This window comes from Brienomyrus brachyistius, chromosome 17 (assembly GCF_023856365.1).
Source record: "Brienomyrus brachyistius isolate T26 chromosome 17, BBRACH_0.4, whole genome shotgun sequence".
Taxonomy (NCBI): Eukaryota; Metazoa; Chordata; class Actinopteri; order Osteoglossiformes; family Mormyridae; genus Brienomyrus; species Brienomyrus brachyistius.
Window position 1 is genome coordinate 9,012,439 of NC_064549.1, and position 13,429 is coordinate 9,025,867.

Sequence of the window (13,429 nt, forward strand, 5' to 3'; positions counted from 1 at the left end):
TAAGGAAAAGGGAGGAACCAGAGAGTGGGTGGAGGCTGGCCACCAGGAGGCGGGACAGACACAGAGGAGCACAAGAAAATGACTGATGGGAGAAGGAGCAAGGAAACAACGAGCAGGGTCACGCCAGGGATCTGGCAGACAGGAGTTTGGAAGGAGGAGGCAATGGAACGAGGGATAGAGGGCAGAAATAACGGCATATTCCTAAACAGGCAACACAGGCCTAGAGGAATGCATAGTACGACAGGGCGGGAAAAAACGAAAATAAAAAAGCACCCAGAAACCGTGGTTCCTCTCTGAGTGGGGGTGGTCAGATCTTGCACCACATTCCTGGCATCTTTATAAGTTGGCTTTTTCACCAGCCCTGGAAAATGCAGTTTTCTTCCCCCTAACCACACCTCGATGGTGCACAGATGTTCCCCTGTGTCTCCTCGCACATCTGTGAAGCCTGCTGGCCAAAGTAAAGGGCCCCAGGCGTCTTTAAATGTGAGGCACGCAGGTGCATAACAGCAACAGGAATTCAGAAGCAAGAAGTCACAATGCTGCCTTTATCCACTTAAAAATGTGGTGATGATACAAAGCAGCACTAATGATTACCCCTCCATCTAACTGTGCATCCAGTATAGGGTGATGGGGGGCTGCCTAGAGCCTGTCGTAAGCAGCAAGTTTTATTGACCGTCAGAAGGATTCTTCTGCAAACTGGGGAGGAATACCCATAAGCTGGTTTGGGGTGGGATTTGAACCTACAGCCCCAGAGATATGAGGTGTCATTGCACTGGACCGCCACGCGAGCTACTACAGTTAATGTTCTTTGGGTTCTCCAGCTAGTGTGGTGCTTAAAGACAAATTCTTTACACTGCAGGTTGCCAGGTCACGTCCCAGAAGGGACCCTGCAGTCATGTCCACATCCAGACATACAAATGGATGAAACTGTGAGTTGCTAAGGGAAAAAATGCTAACTAAACATGGTAGCCACAGACACAGGGCTCTGTCTCAGGATGTCCCAACTCCTGGGCCTCTAAATCCCCCTCTATCCAATCCAGAGAAGTGGGATTGCACCCCCTCCCCCCCCCACAGTGTGACCATTCACCTCTACTAACCCCCAAACCCTTGCTGTGTAACACTCATGAGGGGGGGGAGAGAAAGCAGGGAGATCAGGAAACACAGGGGTGACAGAATGGGGAAGAGAACAAGGAAAAAATTACTGTCCTGCCACGACTTACGGAACAACACACACACACACACACACACACACACACACGAGGGCAGCACACCACAAGAGCAGACACTGTGACACCTGGCATTCACAGCTCATCTGCACTCAAACCGCGCACCCTTAAGCTAACACCCTCGTCGAGACTGCAAGAAAAACACTGAAAAGGGCAAGAAACATGGCTACTCTCTACGAGGAAAAAGACCATCACCAAAGCTACAGTGCTTCCAGCACTTTCTACCTTACTTCTGAAAAGCTAGTAATACCATTTTTAAAAATTAAGGTAAAGGTTAAATAATTTCATTATTTCACTCAAAAGCTATATGTAAGCATATAGCTTTCAAAATGTCATAACATTTTTATCCTTATGCTTAAGGTTAAAAATGTTTACGCAAATCGCCCAGATGACGTCAGTGTTTGGGCAGGACTTTAAACATAAGGCGCGCCCATATGGGACAGGCCCCTAATCCCTTCGAAGAGTTTTGGCTACATTAATAGAGCCCAGCGACAGCAGGTGAGGAGAAACCACACTGTACCGGGTGCAGGATTTGTGGACTTAGCTAACTGCATGCTACAGCAAGAGTGGATGTGTGCAGTATCAGTCCTCACCCCTTGTCTGGTTGGTTGTCCAGCTGACCGTACCTGTCCCAGCCTTTGTTTTTTAAACAAACTCCTAAACAAATGCAGAGGAATGCACATGAAAGGGTCTGCCTTTGAGGTGTGTCCAAGACCGAATGTGAATACACTGGGAGCTACAGGAGCTAGAATCGGGCTGGAGTGGAGAGAGTCAGCAACTGCATCCATGAAGAACAAAAAGGGCAAGTGTAATGGAGAATGGAACAGGCCCATGTGGTGACCACTGATGTGGTAGCTGGAACGGAGGCTATCCTGCTAGCAGAAGACCCTGCCTGGTATCTGACACGATTCTTAACTGGCAGCAACTCTTTGGACGCTCTCATAATCACCCACAACAAAAAATTATATTCCTCTCCTCGTAAACTCGGCCTCTCACAGCTATATCACAATTATGCACATCTGTAACGCTAATATTCCTGCCCCCTGTCTGCATCCTTCAGTGTTAAGTGTCTCTTTAAGAGTGTGTTACAGTGTGAAGCACTCAACATTAACGTCAATTAGGCTTTGTGTCCGCCGATAACTAGAGAAAAGATTTATTCAAATTGATCAAAATTGCTGACGCAATTCGCTGATCATTTTAAATAGTTCCTAAGTGTATGTACAACTACAAATAGTGAGAATTACTGTATATTATACTATACTCCAACAAAGTATGTGTGGTTCTGTGTGTCCGAGTGCCTTTCAATGGACAGGCATGCTACCCAGGACGTACCCCAGCCTTATGTTTTTCGCTGCTAGGGATCCAGACCCCATGACCCTGACTGGGATCAGCTATGAGAAGGTGGATGTATTGAGAAATATACATGCATCACCTCAACCCCATGCTGGACAAGCAGCTGTAAGAAAAACGGATGGATGGACAAACATAAATGTTGGAATCTGAATCAAGACTCAAAGTTGAGCATTTTGAAGCATCGGAATCATCACAAAAAGCAAGTTCAGTAATACTTTTTGTGCAGCAGTTTGTGCTTGACACCTAAAACTTAGCTTGAGCCTCAAAAAAAAAATAAATAAATAAATAAAAATACAAATACATGCAGAAATCTTTTGTTCAATTTTCTGTTACATCTCAAAAGTGTCTTGATATCTTAAGAGTTCTGAAAACATTTTATGTGAATACACAAATTTAAATATTTTCCAGGAGTTTTATAATTTTAATGCAAATGCCAATCTCGAAACAGTCCATCTTGAAAGCATAAAACATAACCACTAAAAATGTTCAAATTCAGACTGTGGTATTTCTGGAAGTGCAGCATCCAACCCACATCCAAGGTTATCCAAAGGACACGAAACACAGGTATAGTGACGGCTCTTTGTTGAGCTCTTCAAACAGATTCTCTCTTAACCAAAGTTCATGCAGGTCACGTGGGCCTGAGGGACACAACACCGCCTTGCGTACCAGCTCTCACAGGACAAAGGCAGTAGAACAGTAGAGGCTCAAGCAGTAGCTGCCACCGCTCACCCCTGCCTGAAAAGTACAAAATAAACACACTGTCCTTCCTGGCATTGTTCCTGTAAACACAATTATCCAGGAGTGTTTTTGTTTCTGCGAACCCTGGTAAATGACATCATGCCAAACTCAATCAGTTGTACCGGGACGCCAATTACAGTGTTTTTCCAAGGCATCAACCGTGGAGCCATCAGACAGGTAGGACTCACTCCATCGAGCCCTGTTTAGGGCATGCAACACGTAGATTCCAGTAGACACCACATCCACGCCTCACAGGTCATCACTAGGAAACTACGCCAAAGCAATTTGGGATGGCAAACACAAAACCAACAGGGGCTAGTGTGACAGGAGTGGGTTTGTCAAGCCGTTTTCACACATAAACTTCGGACATTGCCCGGAGAATCAGGTCCAGACAGTTTCTGCAGTTAACCTTTCACACATGTGGCACACAACCTGAGATTGTCCATGTTAGATGCGTTCACACATAATAGGGGTGGCACTTCAGTAGAGCATGCAGGAGGCAGGACATGAGGCAAAAAATACACTGCAGAAATCGCAAAGTTTTGTTTACAGCATATCGAAGATGCCGACCAAAGTTATTAACAGAAGGGGTCTTCTTTGTGTAAATGACTCTTCTTCTTTGCCATCGAATGTTTATACTCTTCCATTTTCACACCAGTATAGAAACGTCATAAACATTCCCACTTGCTCGCAGTGAAATCTCTGGAAAATTCCCTGCTCCATTCACACATGAGGATTAATTAGAAATTACCAGGACTTTGTACTAGGGAGTTAGCAGGGTATAGTCTATTTAATGTCCAGTACGACTATTTTGGACATTTGAGTTCACACATACAGCCCTTCCTGGTAATGTCTGGAAAATTCAGGGTAGCAGTGCATGTCTGAAAGGGACTTGAGATATCTCAGAGAAGAAAGGTCTATTCAAAGACGTACATAAACAAAACAGACTGGTTTAAAAAACCAATAGGAGTAAGAAACATCCTCGGGTTAAATACACTGCCTCCATGCCAGTGAGGTCTCTACCCTAGTGTCAGCCGTCTGGATGCAGTTGCTTATCAATGGTTTCATGCATAGAAGCTAATTGATAATGATTGTAGTCTTCCACATGGATAATCACCGTGAATGATTATCATAACTCAAAAAAGATGCATGCAAGTCGATCTCATCACAATCTCATCTTGTCAACAGCCATATCACCTGCAGGTCATACTAAGCAAGCCATCTGAAGCTAAGTACTTGTCTGGGAGACTAGGAAAGCTGGGTTTCCACTTGAAGAGCTGTTAGTATGGCCAACAGATAAGCCTGTCCTGTGGTCTGTGTGAATCCCAATGCCACAGTGTAGTTATGAGGACACTGTGCCATACAAACGGTGCCATACTTTGGCTGAGAGGTACAACAGAGGTACTGACTCTCTGAGGTCATAAAAGATCCATGGGGATCTTCTGAAAGAATACGGGCGGTACCCCAATATCCTGGCTAACATTGCCCACTGTGACCCTCTCAGAACCTCCTAACCACCCCCTATATCTAACTGATGAATTCTGTCCTGCCCCTTAACCACCTTAGCTACTGTGTGGTGCGTGTACTGGGGCAGAATGGCTGCCGTCGCATCATCCAGGTGGGGGCCACACAGTGCTGGTGGTTCAAGTGGTTCCCTAATGGTTCTATAAAGCACATTGGGTGTCTTTAAGTAATCCCTCAAACTATGCTTATACAAAATCATTAAATGTCTTATCACACTCTTGTCAACACATGTAAGAACTTGGATACTGAAAATGTAAATCAGATGAGGTTGTTGTTCAGTTTGAGACTATTTCACACAAAACAAGCAAAACCTTTTCTGACAGCCTCAACTCCAACCCACAAAACTTGTCATTTCACTCCTCCAAAGGTCTGCAGACGTGGAATGCAAAAAAGACCAATAAACTTACACAGAAACTGCTAAAGAAGAATAATAAAGCTACAGGCTCTTGACAACCCTCACAGATGGAGAGTTTTATCTCCAACGACAGTATCTGCACCGTCAGCTGTACGGTGAAAATTTGTCACATGCAGCCGATGACAAATGGGCTGCAAATTAGACGCACTCACATTTTTCTCGTGCGTGTGGCGTGGATTGTGGGTTTTATTTCAAAAGCATACCCACACATTTTCAGAACTCCCGTTTCTGAAAAACTGAGATTCGTGCAACATGTTACCAAAAGCCTGGCAGATGCCCTCAGATCCCATTCCTGCTGATAGCCAGGGCAGTCTGAGAACAAGACAAATCAATGAATTACATCCATCCATAAATTTTCCATTTCCATTTGACCTATGCAGGATTGCAGAGGCCTGGAGCCTATTCCAGAAAAAAAATAGTCAAAGCAGGGAATTACCCAGGGCATACACCCTTCACACCTGTTGGTAATTCTGGAAGCACCAATTCACCATAGCATGTTGTTGAACTGTGGGGGAAGCTGGAGAACCTGGAGGAAACCCCACAATTACACTGGGAGAACATTCAAACTCATGAATTCATACAAAATAAATAACATAAAATGTAAATTTAAGTTAAAAAGGCCAGCCAGGTGGAGCTGAATGGTCTGCACTCAGCAGCACAGCTGGTTAACAGAAGGCCTCCTGCAAATATAGGACTTGGATAAACAGAGTGCAGTTAGGCATGAAAAACTATTTATGTTATCAGCCTCTTCTCTCGTCTTATCGGTTTTCTCTGCCCACGACCAATTTAATCGTCTTGGTCCCCCAGAGACACACGACTGCAGTTTAAACAGGGCTACAACTTTCAGTTTTCGCAGGATTTTTTTTTAGGTAATTGCAATTAACAGAAATCATCTTCATAAAGAACACTCAGAAAAAAATTTTAGGTGTGAGGAATGTTGATCGTAGTTTTTCTGCGTGGCTGAAAGGCACTTGGCTACAAATACATCAGCATGATCAGTCTCAGCGTTTTGTCTGTTGAAATAACTAAGTCAATAAACCTACAATATACGACTGGGAAATGCTGCCGTCCGAGCAACTTTTGTCTTTTAAAGCGAACAGACTGTTATCCCGTGTGTCGTAATTCGCACAAAATTCCCAATACAAACTACCCACCTCAGCTCCACAGCCTCCACCATTTCGCTTATACTACTCATTGTTGGCAGAACAGGCGGCTATACTCCTGGATCCAAAATGGGTTTCGGAATAAAAAAGAGATGTCCGACACCCGGAATTAACAGCTTGACAGATCAGTCACCGTCACCATAGGCGCGCGCTAATAACGGTCGCACTGTCTTGTGGGGCGCCCTGCACGCTCCGGGGTCCTCGATCCGTTCCACTGTCTCGTGGGGCGCCGAAGGGGAGCGCCGAAGGAGCGCGGGCGCGGAGGTGACGACGCGCGGTCACGGCGGTGACACAGATTCAGCTCTCCGTTTGCGACTCCGCTCCGCTGTGCCTCTGTGTTCCCCCAGCTGTCCTGGAATCGCCCGCCTCACTCCGCACTCTCATCAGATTAGCGCTTCCACGCCGGAGGAAAAAAACACATCCCCCTCAACGAAGGCCCTCCCGCCCCGCCGCCACTCTGCATCCGCTCCCAGCTGCCTCTCTCGAATCACACCGCCGCCGTACCCCGGGGATAATTCTCCCCCCAGTGAGAAGACGAAGAATGAGGGACAGGGAGCTCGACTGGATACTGCCGCTATATAATGTTTACAGACTGGATCTGCTCATTTTTTCCTTCTGTATAGGAAGCGCTTGTGCCGTATCCGCCTATAAGCCTATTAATGGTATAGCAGAACATGATGACCTCATAGATGCTGGGCACTGCTTACTGTTCAAGTCCGCTCTTATGCAACAACCTGCTAAAATCGTCCGTCTGTTGTTACAATCAATGATCCAACAAACAATATTCGTATAATACAATAATACACGTTATACAGAGGCTAGATGACTATGAGCGCAGCAGAACAAAACAACTCGGCTCCTTTAATTTATGTAATACACTCCCCGTATAAATTATATCTAAATATCCTTAGATTTTTGTCCTCTTTCTACGGCAGATAATCCCGCTAATAAAATACTGAACAAGGCTCGTACAGCAGAATTTAAAACAAATCGATACGGCTCTGAAACAGCCGTGACCCAAATACGACCCCGCTTTTACCGGCCGCCGGATTATTTACGCTGCAATACACGGTGCTGAACTCGAGGGAAGCAGTACGTCAGGCCAAATAAAGGCAGGCCTTAGCGCGGTCCAGACACACTTCCTCGCACTGTGACACACCTTTTCCTGCAGTCATAACTCAGAAGCTTAAACACACGCACACACAGTGCATGCATGGAAGATAAAGTCACATGTGCATTGTCACTGCGATATAATGATCAAGCATCTTCTTAAAAGGCATCAAGCGGGAGAAGAGGTACACAGGGGGCACAGGCAGATTCACGGAGTCACACGGCATCAGTGGGAATGCAGCAGCTTGGCATTTTTAGCAGCAGAGCTCTCATTATGGTCCTTTTCGAGTTCTTACTCTTAGATCTCCCTGAATGCGCCGACAACCTATACTTCCACACTTAGATTCAGTGACTGTGTCATATTATGACTATATACACCATATTATATATACTCCCCAGTCATTAAGATGTAAAAGGTGGCAGCAGGAATATGCATCACCTGCAGTGTTATGAATTTGTGTTTCGGAGTAATTGACTGTCGTCCATAAACCCTCCAGTATACCTGGAGCTTGTCGCAAAATGTCTTTCTAGCTATGGCAGGAAATGATGTCATTTCCTAACCTGGGAAAAAATGAGCATGGAGAGGGGGCCAAGTGAAACAGTGTGACACCGAGACCGCAGGAATCCTGGCCCCAGGGCATGTACGGACCTGAAAGTAAAGCGTAGAGGGATGGGACAGCCGGAGTGTGTGTGTGCGTCTGTGTGTGTGTGTGAGACCTGCTCGCACGCGCCCACGTGTGTCTCTACACGGCTTAGCCTGAGTTTCGGCAGCGACGTTCCCCAAACCGCACGCAGGCCAAAGGCATTTCCTGTGGCCTCCAGGGCAGCCGTTTCCAAAGAAAGAAGAGAAAAAAATTTAAAAGAGACCAGCACAAACACTCCTACACTACAGCTGAAATATGTACGCAGAAATGATGGCTGCCACATGGAAGAAACATACTAAGCACAGCATTTACATGTATGCTGCTTAAAATAAATATATTTATCTGAATGTGTCATCTGATAAAGGATATTAATACAGAAGTGTGGTTGCCTATATATCTGTGGCTTATTAAGTAAGCCTGTGTGTGTGTGCAGTTTGTATTTACAACATTTTTTTGGTAAAACCGGTTACTTTTTGGCTTGTGGGGATATTTTTCAAGTTTGGATCTACTGGACAGCTCCAAATGCCCTTACCCATATGCCACAGGTCAGATAAAGAGGAAGGTGCTGTTTTACATATGCACTGCTTTGGGTTTCTGTCTCTGCGGGCAGAAGCTACTCTACTACCCAGCAAATCCTCTGAGAAACAGTTTTACGAAGGAAAGTAGATGAGAGGGTGTGGTCTCTATGAGGTGTCCAAGTGCCTTCCGTCTGTCTGTGCTCTGGCATCCCTTGTCATTGGGTTCCAACACTGACATATACAGACACGTCCTTAAGAGCAACCAATCACGTGCTGTAGGCCTTAGACCTCTCAACTTTATACGAGCAGCAGCTGCCAAATACTGCTATTTTAGGAGTATGCATGGTTAAGTGTTTTTCCCGCTATGCAATACGATGGGAAAAGCGGCGAAAAACCTCACTGTGTACCTGTGACTCCCGTAAGCATATACATGAGACTATTACAGGTGCCCAGAAAAAAAGCCTCCCATGTAGCACATCAAAGCAGAAACTGCTTCTTCACATTTTCACGCTGATTCACCTGGATGCTGCGGACACAGGCCCGTGGGTAAGCCCTGTACGCCCACTCGCCGGTCACGATCGCAACCCAGTACCGTGTGCCGTAAGTTATCAGCTGGAGTTACGTGAATCATGCATGCGAGAAACATTCTGATTATCTCCCCCCTTCTTTAATTCCGTTAATTCTGTCCCTGCCGTCGTTGTCGAGTTTTCAGGTTCGAACGCGCGATCACGGTAGCCACCAAGAGTCCGTCACACTATGACTTCTCACTTCACGGCGTCTACGCCAGTCCATACCCTGCCAACCTCCTTCCACTGCTTAGCAACCAGCTCCCATGGCAACTACTGCTATCGAGAGAGGCGACTCAAACTGATTTTTTTTTCCCAGGAAAAAAAGAAAACGGATGGGACAAAAATAATTTCAAAACATGGTGACATTCTCCTTTTTCCACGGGGGTAATGTGTAGCCATGACCGATTTGTTGGGTTTCAAAAAAATACTCTGATATATAAAAAGGTTAATAATGTCTACCTGTAGACCTCCTGGATGAAGATCTTTCATTTAGTGCTTAGAAATATGATTAAATCTTACATATCCCAAGTTGTCTAACCTTGTGTAGCTCAAATGCGCACAAAATCATGTATACAGTCATCAGCATATACAAACAGGCATTTCAATTATCACTATGGCTGGAAATACAGCTGCAAGGAGGTGCTCCCCCTTCAGGCCACTATGAACAAAGCCAGGCAAGTCCATCCTGAAGCCCCCCCCCCCCCCCAGATGACAATGGAGACTCAACAGACCACGTCGACCAGGAAAAACGGTGCCTGTGGCAGGACTGCGGAACTGACCCCGGAGCGCAGGAAGTTCACAGGATGCGCGCTGTTTGCATTCCAGCAGCCCACCCAAGCCGAGGTCTGCCCACCCCGATGGCCCGTCGCATGCGAGGGCGGGGGTGCGACACGTATCGGCAGCCGGATGGGTGACATCACTCACCCTTCACAGGCTTTTCAGGTGCATTTTCTGTCACTTATTAAGCAAGAGAACAATCTAAAAAAAGAACAGATGGCGTAAACACAGGCACTATTTCCAGAAGCACGTCGCTATTTGTGACCATTAATTTTTAATCCACCGACATCATCTGTCATTCTGAAAACAGGATGTACCTGCGGCATTTTTCATTAGAGTATCCAGTAGCTGCTATATATTGATTTATACCTGTATGTCGTCAATATTTTGCAATTTTCACCCCATGATCATGTTCTGGATAAATGCTGAGGACATGGAAGGATGGCTGTGTGGATGGATGTATGGGTGGATAGATGGATGGATTTGCTATAGGGAAATTGCTTGCGTCTACACTGTAAGTAGACTTACGCATACTAATTTCTGCTTACTAATTAATAATGATTAACTGCATTACCAGATCATGTTAAAAATGTAAACACAAGATATGTATTTATGAGACAGGGAGCTGCAGGAACATCCAGGCGCGACGGAGCTCAGGTGATGAGTCAGTCCTCCTGATCTTCTGCCCCTTACTAGGCGATAATGTAAAAGTGGCTTCCGGGGTCTCCTTGTTCCCTGAGCACACGGTCAGACCTTCCGCAGACCCGACGCCCTTTTCACTTCCTTCACATTTCCCCGTCTCCCGCCCTCTTTCCTCTCCGCAGTTTTGTTAAACCCAGCTCTGCTCCCTGAACCCAGATACCATCCCCATTCCTTCCTCCCGACGCTGACTCATGTGGCTTCGCTCGCCGTCCCACTCGGTGCAAATCTCGCAGCATTATACAACATTTACACAACATTCACATAGCATTGCCATTCACCCGATTAACCCTCTGAGCTTCTGCAAACCGGAACATGATGACATTCCTAAAACTGTTGTAATCATCACGGAAACTTAAGACTTCATAGAGCAGAGCAGGATAAGTGACTGGACGATGGATGTCCTTTTCAGAAATGTTTACATTCAGGATTGCATACTTTGGACCAGCCAAGTTCACAATAATAACAAAAAACAATGATAAGGTAAATTTCTTGCATGTAAAAGTATGTGGTGATAAGTAGGCATCTCTAATCAAACATATTATCACTTTGCTTTCTTAATCTTAATATTTTCTTTTCAATATTTGCAAACACGTACAAATATGTGCAGACGCACTCATACTAGTGACACAAATATGCTGTCATTACTGTAAAAAGTCAAGCAATAATAAGAGCATCTGGGACCCCAAGTCCACTTAAGAAGCTTGTATAGGCTCCTCTCAGCTCTCCAGGCAGACCCTTCTTGAACAATGACATCACCACGCTGGGGCCCTTCCTGTCCTTTCTTACCCCGTTTGTCTTTGGGGGCTGAGCGAGCACCGGCGAGCGTGTAGCCTCTCCCAGATGGCCCACAGCAGGCCGCCCATCGTCGACAGGCCGCTCCTGAACAGTGAACAGGGCCGGCCTAATCAAACAGGAGAAAGCTGGGGCTGCATTTTGTCATGGTAATAAGGGGCTGGGGGCAGGGGTGGAGGGGATGGGGCAGCTGGCTGGAGGCGGGAGCAGGCTACGGGCGTGCAGAACAGGGGAACCCCCCCTGTAATAGACCCCTGAACTTCGCCCCGTTCTTTCAACCCTTAGACATACCTAACAGAAGCCATCCGATCTTCCGCTTCAGAACCTCCCTGCACCTATGCAGATGCTTCTCATCCTTTTACTTCAACAGCTGTTTGGTCTCCAGTATCATACATTATGATTTATACACCTTTGAGGAACTACTTCAGAATACAAACGGCCTTTATTATAACTCCAGTCCTCTTTCCAGCTACACGTTCTTAAACCTCCTCTCTGTGTCAGTGGAACACTTTGCCACACAATAGCGTTTGTATCTCAGGATCTGCCCTGCTTGGATTTCAGGACGGTCCACATTCTCACTGCCAGTTAGCTAATTCTTTAGTCCAAGAGGTGCCACGGAGGAGTCGTGGCTAATTATGGAATCGACAAAACTTTTTTTAGCAGTTTTTGTACCTGCTGGGGTCACAATAGACATCGTTTCCAGGCCGGTGAACAGCCACGCTTCTGGAGACCAGGGAAAATATAGAAGGCGCCCAAATGTTACACTTTTGACAGGCCATGAGGTGTCTGCCGCACGTTCACTGGCTGGATCAATAAATCGGTTTAGGAAAGTGTTTCTTAACCCGGTCCTTGGGGACCCCCTGACTGTCCACATTTTTGCTCCCTCTCAGCTTCCTGCCAGACGGTCTACATTTTTGCTCCCTCTCAACTCCATGCCAGACGGTCTACATTTTTGCTCCCTCTCAGCTCCCTGCCAGACGGTCCACATTTTTGCTCCCTCTCAGCTCCCTGCCAGAAGGTCCACATTTTTGCTCCCTCTCAACTCCCTGCCAGACGGTCTACATTTTTGCTCCCTCTCAGCTCCCTGCCAGACGGTCCATATTTTTGCTCCCTCTCAGCTCCCTGCCAGACGGTCCACATTTTAGTCTCGGTTGATATGACCGCAGGTTTAGTTGCAGGCAAGGGCGTAGCTAGAAATCGTGGGCCCCCAGACGAAACGTCACCTTGGAACCCTGCTTGGGTTGGCACTATCCTTTCAATCTGAAGAAAAATGGGTCCCACTTGCATAAAATAATAATATCATCACTTGCAAATTTTTCCCCAGATCGATCCATAATCTTAACAAGTTAAAAATAAAGTATCGATCGCAATAAGAAGCCTGGATCTCCCTCTTCAGAAGCATAAACAGCAGAGTTTTGCCACATTGCCGGCCAGTGATGCCTGTTTGTCCGCTGTCCATAAAACAAGGGCTGGAATCGAGGGCTCCGTCTTTACTCTGACAAAAGAGACATTCAGCCGAGTTTTTGCGGGGTGGTCTCAAAGATGACTAAACACCGCCCCCCCCCCCCCCCCCCAAACAGGAGTGTGAATGAAGACGCGCGGTAAACAGCTCAGAGAGAAGGAAGCGATGCTTGAATCCCTTTAACTCAGTTTTGAAACATGAAAAGGAGGAATGCCAAGACAATGGAGACCAAAAGGGTATTGGGAGATGGGTGGATGGGTGGGGGGTGCTTGGGGGTTTGGCATGGATTAAAGTAACAAATCACAGATGGCGATCGCGTCTCGCCTTTTCACCGGCTCCACAAATAAATTAACAGAAGCGACTGGCGGGGACCTTTTGTCTTGGCGTGTGTCTGTCAAATACGAGCGTGTGTCGCGAACAATGGCAGACGCACAAA

General features: G+C 46.3%; 1 protein-coding gene across 3 annotated transcripts in view; it reads right to left on the minus strand.

Annotated features, from left to right (window-relative positions):
• The window catches only part of numbl (NUMB like endocytic adaptor protein), a 43,663-nt gene that overhangs the window by 13,063 nt on the left and 17,171 nt on the right, over positions 1 to 13,429 (minus strand). Inside the window, exon 1 of one of the 3 annotated variants that reach the window (XM_048981042.1) lies at positions 6,411 to 7,712. The exons of the other annotated variants lie outside the window; for them this stretch is intronic. Coding sequence (XP_048836999.1) covers positions 6,411 to 6,451 — 41 coding nt within the window. The 5' untranslated portion in view covers positions 6,452 to 7,712. Of the gene's footprint in view, positions 1 to 6,410; positions 7,713 to 13,429 lie in introns of those variants that run through there. 3 annotated transcript variants of the gene reach the window in all.